The sequence below is a fragment of the Lepisosteus oculatus genome, chromosome 3 (assembly GCF_040954835.1).
Source record: "Lepisosteus oculatus isolate fLepOcu1 chromosome 3, fLepOcu1.hap2, whole genome shotgun sequence".
Classification (NCBI taxonomy): Eukaryota; Metazoa; Chordata; class Actinopteri; order Semionotiformes; family Lepisosteidae; genus Lepisosteus; species Lepisosteus oculatus.
Window position 1 is genome coordinate 4,824,940 of NC_090698.1, and position 18,238 is coordinate 4,843,177.

The window sequence follows — 18,238 nt, forward strand, 5'->3', positions numbered from 1 at the left end:
AAACACAAGAAAGAAAACAGAACGTTTCGGCCATGGAGCCTTCTTCGGGTGAACACAGACGATTCGGGAGGTACCTTACGGGACGCAAATCCTCAGACACAGGGATTACACAGGTATAAGTAATACAGCCGACTGATCCGGCGTTTGGAATGTTAAATGGAACACTTGGAAGCTCCGGCTCTCTCTCTCACTTGCTGGAACAGGCCCTGCAGGACTTCCACCTCCGCGTGACCGACGGCCGTAGTGTTTTTAGAAGGGCTCTGCTTTCCTTCAAGCTTTAAACAAGATCAGACCCTCGTCAAGAAGATTTCAAAACAGGAGACACTGCAACGGGTTGGACTCACTTGCATTTGTCTCCAATACAGATCTGATGGCTCCTGGCGCTAAGCGAATGGAAAGACCCCAAATCCCAGGTTGGGCAGAGCAGAGCGACACTCGGCACACATACTGGCGCAGAAACACGGGCCTTTGTACCCTCACAGCAGACGATCCCACGAAACCATCCTGCACGATACATCAAGGTTTCGACAAAGTAAAATACCGATTTCACTTGAACATCCCAGAAGGGCAATTGGATTGTGTCAAGGCTGGGATAGTGCAGCTGAAGGAATACACAGTTCCAACGCAAAATACGGCTGGGAAAGGTATTGTCAATTTGTTTCCTACATCTGGATTCGTTACAACTCCAGCTAAAACACACAGCTGGCTGTCCACTCATTTTGAAGAGTCACAGAGCCTCCCTATACAGAAAGAAAAGAGGCTGGACTAAATGCACATGGCTGACACTGAGAACTCAGCACGGATACATAAACTAACTGCGGACAAGAGGGACAACATGCTATTTCCATTCTACAATACCCCTGGCTGGTGGGTTTGTTCATGCTCCTCACTATTGACCTATACAGTACATATGACCTGGAAGTGATGTTTGATCAGCCCTAAACTTCATGTCTTCTGGGAGGTGGGAAAATTCAGGAACACCTGGCAAAAACCCATGTGAATCTGAGGATGTAAATGCTATACAGAAAGGCCCCTAGTTGCAACCAGGACACCGGACTTGTGAGGCCAGAGTATTAACCACTATACCACTGTGCACACATCGCTAACTAAGCCTCCCCATTACCAAAGCATTTCATTTACTGTGACACAGCAACAGCAATTAATTGCATTTGGTTTTTATTGTGCTTTTGATGTGTACAGTTATGCATTTCAGCTGCATGACTGTTTCCTTCTCAGTCTTTCCTGTATTGTTTTTAGGATGGATTTAAATTGTACTATTGTATCTTCTCACCTGTATTGTGCTTCCTATTTATTTACACTGACGAACTGTATTCCTGCTTTGCTTGCCTGTCAGATCTACTTTAAACAGAGACAAAATTCCAGATAAATCTCCATCAAATGAAGAGCCACAACATATATACTGTACAAGGCGCTGTTTCTTCACCACCTGTGCAAGGACATTGGCATTAGCTAAGCAATCCAAAATCAAACACAGCAGAAGGCACAACCAGGGCAGCACAACTGAACTCTGGCATCATGCAGGGCCTGATGCATATGCTTCAGCAGAAGGCTGATACTGCACAGATGTGAAGGTGTTGCGGAAAAAAAGTGTCTGGTTTCAGTACGTTTGGGAGAGCACTTTATAAGAATTTTGGGGCCTGTGTTTATGAAAGACGAAACAAAGTTTATTCAGTGAAGTGTCAGCATATTCTGTGCTCTGCCCTTGTTTGAACCCTACGTGACACGCGCTTTTCTGCTCCCCCTGTAAAAAATTACAATACAACATGCTAGCGTGGTAGTTTCCAGGCCTCTCTCTGCAGGTGATGGCAGACACTGCCAAAATTATTTTTTTCTCCCCTCCATCTTTCCCTTTTCTGTTTAGCCACTCATCCGCACCATTCAACTGGAATTTTCCATTCCCACTTCTCGAATCTGTCCAATGTATTGTCTTGCGCAATCAAACAGCATCACGTATGTCCAGGCCCAGCACCACCTCTCCTCCTGGCAGAGAGCTGTACTAACGGCGTGCACGCAGCCTACACGTCTGGTAAATGAATGCAGCGTGACGTCTTGTTCAACACAGTCACATATCAACTTCAATGCTGAAAGATTAGAATGACCACCCATGAAACGAGTGGGGAATCTCCAGCATGTTTCCCAACAGGCTATTCCACAACCACGATGCCTTCTGGTCAGGGCGTCACACAAGGCCATGCCTTGACATGGATGCCTACAGGACGTGCTTGTTCTTTTTCTTTGTTCGGCCTGAGCCATCGTCCATCCCGGCTTCCTAGGAAAGCCGGAGCCTGTCCCAGAAGCTTACAAGGCAGGACCTTCGGAGAGCTGTGCCACCCTGCTACAGTCCCACGACATTCGTGTCCAGGCCACTCTTGCTACTGAGTGGTGCTCAGGGCTTCAGGAAAAGGTACTGCCCCGCTGAAATCACGGAGCATTATTGGCTTGCAGAAATACCGATAAGATTCTGGGGTCCGTCTTTTGAGGGATGACGCATTCGGTGGGAAACTGCAGACGTAACTTCGTGCAGCAGCAGACTGTTCACGTGAGCTCTTGTAAAAACAAGGGGCTGACATCCTCCTGTGACGACAATACTAACAAGTGCAACACTCGCAGAACCCACCTCTTCCTTACCAACCATTAAACACACCGCTCGTCCGCCCTGCTGCCTAGACTGTTATAACTCTCTGTTAGCCATGTCCTCGACCTTATCCAGAATTCCACAGCTCAACTTGTCCTTTCCCTTCCTCCCTCCACTGTCTCCCTTCTACCCCTCTCGTCCTGTCCGCTCCTCCGTTCTCCCAGTTCCTGAGCCCGTCCCTGGTCCGCCCACGGACACAAGACGCTCTGCAGGGCGCTCGGCACCTGCTCAAGACTCATCGGTTCAGACAGCTCCTGCGGTGCGTCAGCTCTCAGCTACATCCTTCAATAACTCTTCCACTGTGCTGCACTCAAGCTTTTAATCCCCACTCTGGTAATTGAGCTTGATAAGTGCACTTACTCACTGTAGACAGGGAATACATACAGTACCTAGGGGCGTTTACATTCCTGCTCAGCGGCCACACTTGCAGTTCCCACTTTTCACTCCTTCCTTAGCTCTTCCGGTTTGCATGCACCTTAGCCATGTTAATTATTAATTTTTACTGTCCCAGCATGAGCAATCCTTTTATTGCTGCTGGAAGTTGTATTGCAACTAAGTTTGCTGCTGGAAGAGGTGTTAGTGGGGCCAGCAGGGGGCGCTCACCCTGCGGTCCATGTGGGTCCTAATGCCCCAGTATAGTGATGGGGACACTATACTGTAAACAGGCGCCGTCCTTCGGATGAGACGTAAAACCGAGGTCCTGACTCTCTGTGGTCATTAAAAATCCCAGGGCGCTTCTCGAAAAGAGTAGGGGTGTAACCGCGTGTCCTGGCCAAATTTCCCATTGGCCCTTACCAATCATGGCCTCCTAATACTCCCCCTCTATGAATTGGCTACATTACTCTGCTCTCCTCCCCACTGAGAGCTGATGTGTGGTGAGCGTTCTGGCGCACTATGGCTGCCGTAGCATCATCCAGGTGGATGCTGCACATTGGTGGTGGTGGAGGGGAGTGTCCAGAAAAGCGCTATATAAGTGTAAGCAATTATTATTATTATTATTATTGACACTTCATGTTGAATATCTACAGAAATCTGCCAATCAGGCTAGATGAAGGCATCTGGTCAACAAATAGAAAGAGGTGCCAGTTTTCAGATGGCTCTATGATGGAGACATCTAGTGGAAGGAGAAAGCTAGTGCTGGAGGGACAAGACGCGCTGTAAAACCTTTCTGCTGTCAGTGGATTGCAATGGCTCAGAGGCTTGAGAAAATAGTAAGCATATCGTACGTAAACAGATTATGTGTATACATTTAAAAAGATCAAAATATGTTGTCACTTGAGACTTTAGTCGAGTTTACCCATTTTTAAGATGTTTTTAAAACTTGGATGGCGATCATGCAAAATCAAATTGTCCAATTTAAAAGGCATTTTTATTATTTCTTTTAGAGAACAAAACAAAAAACGTTTACATATAACCCACCATTATTCAGCCTTACTTCACAGACAAAAATGATCTATTCCTGTTTGTTCCCCAAATATTTTACAATTATATAATTTTTAAACAAAACTATATACATTCAAAAGAAGGAAGATGTATACATTTATGAATATGAAAAGGGAGGAGATCAGTTATTTTGTATCTCAACAAAATCCTAAGGTTTAATGTACTGAACCCATCTAGACCAATATTTGACAAATTGTTTCATTTGTAATTTTAATTTGTAATTGTAATTTGTAATGGAAAATGTTATTTTTTCAATTATATGTATTTCTTTTATTAATTCAATCCAATCATTCATTGTTGGGAAATCTGGGAGAAGCCACTTTCTTGTTACAGCTTTCTTCCCTGCTGATATAAGGATTCCAAGCAAATATTCATCAGATCCTCTGCAATCAAAATCCAGTTTGCCAAAATATAAAGCCTCAAATGTAAAGGGTACATTCCTTTCAAATATAGTTTCCAGGGCCTCATGTAACTCCTTCCAGAAAAGCCTTATGAATGAAAAATCGAACAATGTTTTTCCAGCAAAACTCTCTCCATAAATGCGAGTTAGTACATCTCCGTTGAAATTCACAAATTTTAAGCCACTCTTCATTCGAAATTCTATTAAAAGGCATTTTTAAAGAAAGTAAATTGAAATCCTAATTCATGGTTATCATGTATAACCATGACATTATAATGGTTGGGTAATAACCGTCATTACTGCAGGGTAATGAACCTGTTAATAACCTGTTTATGAACCTGTTAAAGGAGTAATATCCCTGTTATTACTGCAGATGAATCTGATTTCTATTGGGTTCTCCTAAAGGTGATGCTGGATATTGTTTCTAACCGTACAGCCTTTTCACTGCAACCTTTCAGCTTTTGAGTTTTTGCACTGTGATTAAAAAGCAAAACCAGAAATGAACCTAGGTGAGAGGAACTGATTCGTTTTTTCCAGGTTTATTCCTATACGTGCAAACATTCTGCCAGTGAAGGCCTCAGATTTGCTCTGAGCGAACACAGAAAAAACAGTTGCAGGACTGTAAATCTTAAGGACTGGAACTGGCTACAGAATAGCAGTAGAATTTAAATCATAAAATAAACGTCCAGATGGATTTTCAAGTGACCTGTCAGCTGCACACACAAACCTTCTCATTCACACGTTAGAAGCAGCCAGAGTTTCTCTTCAACATAAATAATCTGACTTCTAAGAGTCTAGTACTTATTTATTATCTTAGAGAACTGCAGAATAAACACCTGATATTCACCAAGCGTGGGTTTGGAAGAAAATCACAAAAATGTCCAAGTCAGAAGACACATTAAAAACATCTTCTGCACCCATCTTTAATATTTTTTTTTAAAGAACAAAATTGTTTCATTTGTCATTAAGGAGTCTTAATTCAGCGCTAGCAAAGTTTTTCAAGAAGCGTGAAGCAACATTTTTTGTGGGAATAAAAAAAAGTATAAAAGTAACAGAACAGATTAGTTTAAGGCTGTTGTTAAAACTGAAATGAAGCCAGTACCATAGGTAAGGGAAAACACGGCCTTTTGTGTTGAATTTCGTACTTGAGCTATTGGGGACTGAATTTTACACTACCACATCTCTGGGTAATGTGGACCAAACTCTTTTGTATTTTTTATTAAAGGCTACATTCTTCTTATTATTACCAACAAAGTTAGTAAAGGGTTGTTATCTAGGAGCTTTTCGCTGTGATTTTGTGTCTCGTCATGCGCCTACCCCACTCTGTGAGGGAAATCTCTTGTGCCAACTCCTCCCAGTGCCTGTGATACAGTCCTCTTGGCTAGGGGTGAGACTGTGCTACAAGCTGGCCCAGGTATGCAAGAGGACTAAATGCAAAGCAGACCCCATGTTTTCAGCAGGGTGAAGGAGCGGTCGGTGTTCTGGGCTTGTAACTAGAAGGTTGCGGGTTCAAATCCCAGGTGAGACACTGCTGTTGTGCCCTTGAGCAAAGTACTGCACCTGAACTGCTCCAGTAAAATACTCAGCTGTATAAACAGCTACAGGCTCTGAATAAATATGTTAACCAAATAAATCCGTATTAAGCTTGTGACACTCATGCAGAAGGCTAAGAAGTGTTGGGGGAAAGCTGGACGATTCCATTATGCAAAAATGAAATGCTCATTTTTAATACAGAAGGCCTCTATGGCAAATAATATCTCAACTAAAGTTACCCTTTCATTAAGGATCTGAGCTCTTCACTACATTAGAAGAGAGCTCTGTTTCTGAAAAGGATGGGTCATGAAATCGCAGAAATAAGATGTGGAGTGTGGCCCTGACCTCAGAGCAGACACAGACCTGGCTCCCATCAGCCTCTGCGGAGAAGACTGACGCTTTTACATCAGGGCCCCCCTCCTCCCCATTCACGGGGGCTTAGCGGGCCACTGAGCTCCAGGCATTTGAAGAGGGAGGCACAGGGACGGCGAGAGAAAAGTCTAAATGGAGGACTGGAAGCAGACGAACGCCGCATACAGAGAAGCCCCCTACAATCTGACAAGCAGCTCCGGCCAGCGAGCCGGGCCCCGGCTGAGTTTTTGCTCGGGAGTCGCGAGAAGATGAGAATTCCCACAGCACTGCGAGAGGCGCGCGGGGAGAGACGCGTCAACACCGCAGAGATGCACAACCTCCTCAAGGATAAGACCTGGTCTCTCTCCAGCTCCCCCGTATCCAAAAATCCCCTTTCTGTCTCCCGCGCCCCCCCATCCCCCTGCCCAGAATTCAAAGAGTACCCCAGAGCATCTCTGGGTAAGAACACAGACAGCGCAGACAGCACTGCACTAGAAATCTGTTTGACCTTCTCACTCCTGTTAAAATACACCCTATTTAAAATTCCCCCTCCCCATGATGATGGCCTATTAGAAACCTTTGGATGCAAATTTCAGTTCAAGGTTTTTCGCAAACTGCAGCATCCCATCTGGAAAGCTCGTAGATACCAGCAGCACCTCAATGGCCGTTGCAAATACAAGCAGTTTCTGATGCACTCAAGCACATTTCTAGTGAAATGGCTCTCAGTCATTGAGAATGCTTTTTCCAGTTTCTACAGGGAGCACAGCAAGGGGGCAAGGTGGGGCACAGCACCATGTCCTGGGTGTTCACGTTATGACACTGTAGGTGAATCTGGGGGCGATCTGGAGGCCAAACTCTGCTAGATGTACAACGGGTGGAAGAAGATACGGAGGAGGGGTGGGTGCCATGAACTTTCTAGACCAGTGACGCACATCATACAGCATAGCAGTCATTATATACTGGTGTCCCCTTTGCTATGGAGTCCACTATACAGTTCAGGCAATGGGAATGCACAGGTAGCGTACACGAGTTCCTGAGGGCCCAGTTCGAAGGAAGAAAGAGCACTTTTGACATATTAGCCTTCCTTTTCTTCCACCAGCAAGGGGAAGGGGGGGTTGTATCTTTAAAGGGCATCAGCTGGTAGCCATGGACACCGCCGTGTTCGCAGCTCAAAACACAAGGCCCATGGCTTAAGCACAAATGAAAAGATACAGTATCAGCGAGGCAGGGGAACTGAAAGCTCACTTGCGCTCCTCAAACCCAGGGGAGCAAGGGAAAAGGACTTCTCAGGGGCAGCAGACTCACGTTTTGTGCATTTTTTTGTCTTCGGGGCCACAGTCCATCCAGCACAGCAGGCGGCGCCACAGACGTTGGGCCTACAAGGCAGGGGGGAAAAAAAAGATGCTGTTTAAAACAGATAACAATACGCAAACGAGAACAGACAAGAGCAGCTAGAGGCCTGGCGGACATCCTGCAGCAGATATCCGACACACAAGAACCAAACTCCTGACTGCTTCCTTTCAAACAAAACTTGACATCTTTAGCTGCCAATATATAAAATTATTTAAAAAAATAAGAAAGGCCGGGAGAGGCTTTTCTAAGCTTTTTTTTAGCTACCTTGAACAAAAAAGGTGAACAAAACTAATTCAATAATTTTCCTTCACTCTGTTGTTATGACAGCATCTTAACATACTCTTTTTATCTGCTGGTAGGGTAACACTGATGCTGCACATTGTAACAGGATGGGGGAAAACAGTGAAAATAAGTAGCAAAAACGTCAGGCTAAATCCGATCAATCTAAACACCCTCTATCAGTTAGGGGTTGTAAAGAATCTAGCATACCTTCCACTGTGAATCGGCAGTACTCCTGTCTGGAAGACACCTCTGTGCCACAAGGTGTAAGGGCAACAGAAACAAGAAATGGATTATCCACAGTGCAACCATACTTTCTTAACAATGTAAAATAATTATGCCGCTATTTCCTGAAATAGTGTGTCTTGACCTCTTTGTTATTGATGGTTGTTGTGTTGCACGCTGCTGCCAAACAAATATCCTCAAAGGGATCCCACCAAAACTCAAACTGATTACCCGTGTCATCTGAATGGAGCTTAATTTGAGTGCAATTATAGTGAAGAAAAATAATATCCAATCAGACGACAGAAGAAAAGCACAGTTATGTCTCAGGTGAAGAACTGCAGGAACATCCCGCAGAAGTAAGTCATTTTAATTGATTTTGAGGTGATGCATTTGAGAAGAACAAAAACTCAGAAATCTTTCCAAATAAACTATAACATAATTGCAAATCCAGCATCAGGTTTACTGTAAAAGTGGGTCCCCAGGAAAAGGAAACTTGTAAAAAAGGACCTGCTGAAGCCACTGATCATTTCACACTGACCAGGAAGGTAAATTTACATTCCGTTTTGCTACGCCTCCCACCACACCAGCACATGGGATGGGCCATCAGAAGGTCTCTATCCTCCACCGCACATCCCACGCATGAAGAGATCCAGCTTTCCCACACGGGTACAGGCCGGCTGCCTTTCACCTCTGGGACGGGAAAACAAAACCGGATTAAATGCCCTCGGAGAGGCCTGCTCGGGGGAGAACCTTTAATTCAGGGCTCCTGGGAGAAAAGGCAATTAACGACCCGACACGAAACCTTTGACGACGGCCCGCACTTCAAAGCAGCAGTTAGGGAGATTAACGCCAACAGACCCCCCTCCCCTGTTCGGTGGGATTTTCTAATCAGTTACACTTCCGTGGGTTTATTGTCCGGCTGCTGACAGGAGCTGGGGGCTTTCTGAGCAGCGCAGGCACGACGGAGCAGAGCGCTCTTCGGGGGAATGGAAGATGGCTCCAAGCGCTGTTTCAACGCTTCAGCACGCTGAACTGAAGGGGCTTCCTTGCGTTTTTCAAGATCAACACTGTCACTGAACAGCAGAATCGAGATCTCAACGTGTTTGAAACGTGTCTCGTCTGACGTCTGTTGCGCCGTCAGAGGTTGTGCGATAGGAGCTCCGTGATGCATCTGCACTCCTCTCGCAGGCCTGTAGTGAAGACCCACCCGAATGTCCTGCGTCCTCGTGTCTCTTTAACCCGGGAGGTTCCCTTCCTCATCCTGGAGATCCCGAGCTCACTGGCTCGCTCGCTGGCACTTCCCACACCGACGTCATCCTTCATGATTATTTAGGAAAATATCACGAGTCAAAGGGGCTAAAGCTCAGCCCGGAGACGTCGGAAAGCTCAGCTGCCAGGAATCGCGCCTACAATAGGTTAATCTGTTGCACGACTTGAGGGCAACAACATACGCTCACCATCGCTGTAACCCTGTCATGCATTAAGTGCCTTGTCAAGGCTCAGGAAAGAAATACAATTTATTTAAACCCACTGAAATCCCAGTTGCTGGCCTAGATTATTATTGCCACGCAGCCAGGTTGATGATCGACCGAGCAGGCAGAGAAGCAGATCGTTTTACGTGCCACCCAAGATCCCTCCTTTCACCTCGGCACCGACGTCCCGCGGCTTGGCCCCGCGATCCGCACCCACCTCTGCCAGCTAGAGCCCCGGCTTCACGAGCGCCGGGGTCAGGTGCTCCTCCCCCCGTCGCCAGGCAACGCCGCTGTCCCGCGCCCAGCCAATCCCAAGTTCAAGAGGCAGGAAGCAGCAGCTTCACAAACGGCTTTGGAAGTCAACACTGGATCACTGTTTACACACAATGGACTGACATCCCCCCCAGCCACCCCCTACATTAACTGGCACAGTTAAGGGCTGGAAAACAGACAATCGTTTGAAGCATGGCTTTCTCGAAAAAGGCCCGAATCAATGCTGTGCTGTGGAGCTGAAGGATTATTAACTGCTCCTATACCTTGACAACAGAGACCTGCATTCCTTGCTCTGAAACGGTCAGACGAGTGGGTTTTAACAGTTACAGGCACAGGCTTCACTGTTCATTGGTTCAAGTGTGCTCTGTGGGTCCTTAAAAACCTCTGGCCAAAGAAACAGCTACTGTACAACAGCTCTAAGCCCCAGACAGGAACAGACTTCTCTGAAATACTCAGTACCCCTTCATCTTCCCTCCTCATTCAGATGAACTGGAATCTCTATATGCAAAACGATAAGAAAAAAAAACCCTAAGCATTACTGACCCTCAAGCAGAGCTTTACACCAGTTAGAAACTGGCATTTCCAAACTATTATTCAGACATCCTGTCACTAAACAATTTATGACAGATTTAACAGTTTTGGTATGTTATGAAGAAAGCGCAGATATTCCATGCGAGGTTCCATAAAAAATGCATTCCACGTCACAAAAACAACATTATGTAGAATCAAAAGTGGAAATGGACGTTATACAGTATATACCATTTTAATCAAAGCATGGTACAACCCCTGACTCAGCACTTATTACAGCCAGATGAATCTTTCAAAACCACCCTAGATGTACCCTGATTTCCAATCAGTGGAATAAAGAACATGGATAAAACCTGATCAGTAATAATCCAAATAATATTATTATATTTATTATAATAATTTGGAATGTCATATACATTGTGTATATGCACGCTTAACGGATTAATTACTGTTTCTGCTCAGGCACAACCTTTTTTAATCACAAAGTACTCCTGTTCTTTTTTCCATCAGTAGCCACGCCGTGCTGTGAATTATAACTACAGTATATGAGGGCTGTTAAGCTTTCAAAGTCCCCCTTGTACAATTTCTAAATAATGTCAGTACTGCTCAATTTCACTTTGACCAACTACGTGCTGGTAACCAGTGTTAGGCACACAGCTTACACTACATGTCTTGTCTTGTAAAAGCACAGCAAAAAGAGAGAAACGCCCTGCAAATAGGCATCTATCATGCTCCAGCTCTATAACACACATGAGCTCTGATGTGTTGAGAAGGTGAAAGGCTTTAAACATCTAAAACGATGCAAGATTACTGGTACAACTGCCAGGAAGAAACCTCTCAGGGAGTCATCGCTGACCCTTCACCTACTGTAGACAGAGAGACATGCTCAGGAACTCTCGGCCATCTCAATACGTGTTCAAATTGGCTGCTGAGGCCTCCGAAGGAAACTGGCCCTTAAACTAGACAGTGATTAACACCCCGATCGAGATGGGAAAACCACCTGACCTGGTCTTTCAAGCAAAATCAAGGGCAACAAAATATACCCCCCCAGTGCACTCTCCATATGCAGAGAGAGAGAGATCCGGTCGAGAGAAAATAAAACAACATTCCTTCTTTTCATGCTCCGTTAAACCATCCTTCTGCCTCAGTTCCTAGCCGGATTTACCAACAGGGAAAAAAGAAAACGGAACCTGAGGGAGAGGTCTTGTAAGCTCTGAACTGACCCGTCTCTCTCTGTGTCATTTGTTCTGAACGAAGCGGAGATTTACAATAGCCGTCAAACCGCAGTTCTTGACCTTTCTTCACTTATATCATATGCTTCCCTTGAGAGGTGACTAGACCTCAATACCAAAAGGCACCTATAAAAAAAATATTACGGTTCCACATTACAGATGCCATTTCGGGAGATACTAGAAGGAGTTCCCACAAGATTATCATATAGCTGACACCGTACTAACTTGGGGAGTTAAGTTTTGTTTTTTTAAAGATCTCATCAAACAGAGTAATGGCAATAAGCTATAGATAGGGTTTAGAAAACAACATGTCATGCTCCAGCAATTAAGATTCAGCAGTCGTGGGAGGGCCTCTCGGAGAAGATGGATGGAGCTCACCAAATGCCTGTTTGCAACCAGTCACCAGGACAACTGTTGAGATATTCCAGGTGGTACATCATGTGGTGCACACAGATGCTCGAGTCCCATTCACAGAGTTTGTGGGATGCAAGAATCCTAACAGGTTTTCCTGGTCAGCGAAAGCTATTTTAGCAGTGAAGGATTCTTCCCCACATCCCCCTGGCAATGCTGTCGATGCAGGACTCACTGCCTGGGTTCCACAGCCAGGACCAATAGCTGGACTTTGGAGCCCTTTAAATTGCTGTATGGTTCAATGTTCAGTTTGTGTCAAAAATACACAAAGCTGCCAAAACCAGTCCTGTGGCGACCAGCTCTTACATGTTTTGTGCCTTACTGAGGTTCATTTATTCCTTACAAGCGTATGTTGAATTCTACACCGTGGTAAGAGATCAGAACTTTTAAGCTGCATTTTGTGAAACCTCCTGCTCTCTTGTCCTGTGCGAAGAAAACTCTGCCGGTACTAGTGCATGATTTAAAAGAAAGAGATTCCACAGATTCCGTGGCTATGAGAAGAAAAAGCCAAAGGATTAAGTTACTAAGTACATTAACAGTACAAATGCGAGTGTGGAGATTGAGTTTTAACCCAGCTGCTCGTCACTGTAATTGGAGCTGTCAAGAGATTTTTCCACTTCTGGGTGCTGCTGAGGGCAGAGCTCTTGGTAACTTTAGGTATTAAAACCTAATAATACCGTCAGTAAAAAAAATATACCAATTCATTTCCAAACAACACCCTGTTAAATGGGCTATTTTTCCAACTCCGTTGTAAAAACATTAAGGCATTACTGTGATGGTGACAAGATATTGTCAGCTCACAATCAACAGACCTGCCGGCTTTTTTAAGCATCTAGGACACATAGAAATGTGCAGAACACCAACCCTCCCCCAAAATACTACAATATAGACAAGAACACTGATCCACTTTTTTTATTCTTAAAAGCCTACGTGTTTAATAAAAACTGTCTGTGTCTTTCAAAATATTTCTCACCCAAAAACTGGTTATTGTAAAGATGGTTTGGACCAGAGTTTCCATGAACTTTCTGTCCATTATCTTTTTATTTAATGTATGAGTGTGTACATACTGTATACTGAAGCTTATATTGGGTGGAAAAGATACTCTGTGTATTGCAGTTAACCTGTGACTGGAGCCCCTAGAATACAGTGGCTTTCAAGGTGCAATATAACTTTAGTGCCCATTATTGCTCAACAAGCTTCTTCTCAGCGATTCGGACGATACAGGATCAACTTAAAATATTTCCAAAGGTGCATCTCTTAAAGCCTTCTTTCTGTATCACAGTCCTTATAGCAATTAGGTGCTGTAACAATTGGGTGTTTCCATGTGCCTACACATACCCTGGACATGAGTGAACTAACTTACAGGTCTGCTCAGGTTGTGGATGGTCCTTTCAAAGGAGGTGCAGGGGCAACACCATGTCAAATACCCCACTGTCTCACATGCAGGAAAATGACTTTACCACATCCTAAACCATCACCTAGATCGACAGGAATTTTGGAAGGGAAGGAAGAGATTAGCTATGGATCACTTGTAATCAGCCAATTCCATGTGGCTCTTTCTTTCCCTTCAATGGATCTGAAATGGTAGTTTCCCAGTTTTAGATGTGTATTTATCCTTTGCCACACAACACAGTACGTTTGAGTAATACATTCCGTTTGTGTGCCATAACGGAACCCTCACACACACCGGCTTTTGCTGTCTTTTCTTTACGAGGTCTGCAAACTAACAAAGTCTTCACTCCGAATTAAAACACAGGCTTCCAGAAAGAAAATAAAGATATGTATATTTAAGGGGGTGATATTCGGGCACCAGCAACCAGTATGCAATTTATGAGCAGAGATGTTTACACTGGGTAGAAATGAGTAATGTATAAAGGTTAGACATCCATAAATTCACTTCCAACTGAGGAACATGATTATAAACTCAGCTTCAGGAACTATTTGACCTCTCTAAATAGCCACAGGGGAAATAATGACAGGAAACGAAAACTTGAGGAAATTCGATGGGTTTAAACATTCACACATTCTTTGGGGAAGGGGGATATTTTAGCACATGTACCCACTTTAAAAAAAATGGCAAAACAACTCAAAAGGTTTGACAATACAGATGATAAAATACTGTTTCTTGCACACACAAAAATTAACAAGGAAAAGAAAATGGTAATTCATCACAAGTGGAATTGTACTGGAAAATTCCAAGCATGTTTAAGACATAAAACCTGACACAGATGTTGATGCAACACACAAGACTAATTTTGCCATGAACCCTACTGTGACACATATAGTAAGAGACATCAGGAATCTGCTAGGTGGGGTAGCTTGTTCCAGACCACCACAACTCTTTGTGAAGAGCTCCGGTTATCAGGTTTAAATGGATTTCTCCTTTGTAAGAACACAAGAAAGGGACCCTTTGGCCCATCATCATATGGTAGTTTAGTAGCTAAAGTGAAAGTAAAATCTCACCAAGCCATTTCTTAAACGTGCCCAGAGTTTGGGCTTTAATCATCTACATGGGAGGTCTGGTCCATATACCCACAACTAATTAAAGGTTTTAATACAAACTTCAAGATTCGCTTTCATTTTACAAGTAACATTTGATCCACATGACACTGCTTTTCCCCCACAAATGTTTTTATACTACATATAAAACTATATCACTGTTCCTCGCTAAACCACCTGGTGCCCTTCACGCTAGTATTATTTACACAGTAATTGAAAACTGTTATTAATCGCGGCTGCCTATCTGCTTAACCGTTACTCCCCACGAGGCAAAGAAATCCCAGGAAGGAAATTGATGGCGCGGAACAAAATGTGGGTAAAAAGTCTTCTTTGGCCCCCTGTGAGAGACCAGAAACAAGTTCCAGGAGCAACGTTGGTTTATATACTCACCTAGAATCGAATGGAGAAAATTACAACAACAAAAACACTAAACGAATAAACAATTATCAACAAAACTTGTCAATAATCTACTTCCTGTCTGCGCTACACCGAAATACGTCCGTGCTATGAACAGACTAAATCCATTATTTTGTGTCCTCTGCGTCGTTTTTCACTGTTAAATCCGAATACATCGGGTATACGGTGAACATTGTTACTTAGTGTCTCTTAATCACTGTCATACATCTGGTGTAACAGACTTATACGATCATAAGCTAATATTATTAAAGAGATTATTTGCCTTACAATATGTCTGCCAACATGACTAACACGCAACAATGTCACAACCAACAATGACTGTTGCTATCATTTTTCTCTACAGCAAGAGTGACAAAAGTGTACCCCAGTCATCGCATGTCTCCGTGTTCTTGAAATTGTACTTTACTGTCTTTAATCTTTATTTGATTACAATCATCCAACAATACTTTATTCGGTATTCCCTCCATTCATAACAGCTGACAAGTTTAACTTCAACCAACACAAGAAGTTGACTGCGTGCTGAGAGTTGTGGTGTCCATTGGTTTTCTTAATAAACGGCGAGTATTTGTTAGTATACCGTTAAATATTGAATTATTTGTTAAAGCAGAAGAATCTATTGAGAATAATTTATCGTTTATAATAGCGCACTGGAGAGTTACACATTTATTCTTCATAGCAGGGTATTTACTGGCGCATATGGATATAGGCAGTAGTGATTTATAGGTGGGAAACTGAAGACTTAATCGCCAAAAAGTGCTCTCGTCACAGTTGAAGACCTGATGAAAAACTAAAAAGCATTTAAAATATTGAACCAAGTACACAATGAAAACTAAAAGTGAGAAATTGAGCTGGACAAAACTACTTTTTCTTTCTGCACACGACAACGTTTTACATAGCAAGTTATCTCAAATAATCCGTTTTTTATTATAACTGCTAGTGTTGAATCTTACACCGGATTTCTTTTCAGGTGACACTTGTGCACATGTCTGTCACAGAGGAAATCCATACAGACGGGCTGGACTGGACAGGACAGGGGAAAGAGCGAGAGACCATCAAAACACCCCAGAAAAAAGGACGATGACAGCACAGGTTTGGGGATATCTGTAACATCGCACACAGAATCTTCTGGAACTCAAATGCCTTATCTGTTCTTCGAAGCTACGGCTAATTAACTTTCCAAAACCTCTAGTTATTTTAAATCCCACCTGAGTCTCCTCTAATCGGGAGTTCCTTGTCAGCGCTGTTTTCTCCAGAAAGAAAAGTGTCGATATCTTCACCGAGTTATCTATAGCCTGTCTCAGTTCGGAACTGAAATATTTTCAGGAGAAAAATTCAAGAAAACCTTCAAAGAAGAGGTACCAAATAGCGACCAAGGCAATATGTGTCAATTACATAGGAAATGTGAAAATGCATCATATTGAACTGCATTTCTCAGTATGCACAGTGGAAAGGCATTCTGAAATATTCAATTTGTTCCGTTTGAACTACAGTATCTACTGCATATCAGTGAGGAAAAAGTCCGAGATCCTGCATAGCTTTTACATCGCCTGTGAAACACTGCCGAGCTAACAGCTGCATAACTTGAAAGCTGTGCCAGGTTTAGACAGCGTGTAAACTCGCTAAAACTCTGATAATTCGAGACAATAAATAGTGGTGTGGATGTACAGTATAACTTGACAACTTTCAAACACCCACAACAAAAATGTCCAATGCAATATTTAGAGACGTCGCTTATTCAACCAAAAGACACTACAGTAACGCTTAATATTATCACTAATAGTACTCACCCAGGTAATTTGTTATTCTTTTTGGTAGAATTCGTCGCTTCGCTCCTCACTTTTGCAGGTGCTTTGATTTTGGGGATTTTGGTTTTCGCTCTTGGCGCGACAATCGGCTCCCCCGGAGAGTTCAGGGAGCCCGGCCGGTCCGAGGTGCGCTGCCGCGCGACCCGCGGCGTCTCCTGCACGGGCACGCGCGGGACACTCCTGCTCGTCTCTGTGTCCTGTCCTCGCGAAAGGGCGACAAGCAGCGCCAGACCCACGCAGGTCAAAAGCAGCTCTCGTCTTCTTCCACTTAACATTCTCTTTTTTTATACTGCGCGTGGAGTGAACTTTACATCCCAGTAGTCCCTAATTGTCCAAACGGGACGCACGGATCCGCAGTCAAAAACTTGCGCAACAAACTTGGGTATAAATCAGATTTTAAAAGACGGCATTGATCGCGTTTTTATCTATAGGTGTGCATGTTTAATTGAATTATTAGTGACCAGCAGTCACAAGTGCCGATATGGAAATGTTACTCTGTCCCATCGCGTTGAGTCCAGACACAGGCTTTGTGTGTGAACTAAGCGCCTAAGCCTTTAAAAGCCCCTTTATTTGGGGATTCTATGAACGCAAGAGCAGAGATAAACGGAGTTTAAAAGCCGGTCTTAAAAACTTTACCCAATAGGGCCGAATCCTTCTGTTTTAGACGGGAATCTGCCAATGGCAGTCCGGAGGGGGAGGGTTTCCGGATAAAGGGTTAACGCTGCGCTAGGTCCTCTGTGTTCGCAGTGAGGTTCGATGAAAAGCAGCCGCAGCTTCATTCAATTCTAATTGTGTTCCGACAGGGACGCGTTTGTACTGCAGGGCCGGCGAAACTCCGCGCTGCAGAAGTCTGTTGAAAGAAAGCGAGGCGTGGGAAAAGCGCTCTGTTCCGAGCCCTGTGGGACTGGTGTCTGAATGTTGTGACGGCGCGTTATTATTGCCAGCACAACCTGCTCGCTTCATCTGCTGCGTTCTTACTCCACCTCCACCTTTTTTTTAACCAAGAATATCTGTCAAAAGCTTGTGAGCCACTGTCCTTTTCTCCTGGTGCGGTACTTGAAAGCCTCCTCTGTTCCAGCCGGAGAGATTCTGCTTGAAGCGAGTTATAACGCTGGAGCTCTTAGTTAAGTACCTACAGTAGTGTTTTGATCTAACTTTACCATAACTAATCCCACAACGAGTTTTGTGATGCGTCTTACCTCGATTGCTCGCACGCTCATCGCGAAATCTATAGAGTTTCCATTCAAATAGCTGTATTCTTGCTCAGAAATACCGCAGATGTCGCCACATCTGAATTATTAGCTCATCAGTCCTTGGCTCGGCGAGTAGGGGACCACTGCACTAAACCGAGACCCTGCTTC

General features: G+C 44.0%; 1 protein-coding gene across 5 annotated transcripts in view; it reads right to left on the bottom strand.

Annotated features, from left to right (window-relative positions):
- The window catches only part of LOC102693071 (latent-transforming growth factor beta-binding protein 4), a 94,032-nt gene extending 76,263 nt beyond the window's left edge, over nucleotides 1–17,769 (bottom strand). For 2 of the 5 annotated variants that reach the window (XM_069186346.1, XM_069186344.1), the window contains exons 1-2: nucleotides 16,860–17,769; nucleotides 7,689–7,759 (exon numbers count right to left, since the gene is read on the bottom strand). In XM_069186346.1, the coding sequence (XP_069042447.1) occupies nucleotides 7,689–7,759; nucleotides 16,860–17,152 (364 nt within the window). In that variant the 5' untranslated portion in view covers nucleotides 17,153–17,769. The remainder of the gene's footprint in view (nucleotides 1–7,688; nucleotides 7,760–16,859) is intronic. The other 3 variants (XM_069186343.1, XM_069186345.1, XM_069186342.1) reach the window with 2 other exon arrangements.
- Between the last annotated feature and the right edge of the window lie 469 nt (nucleotides 17,770–18,238).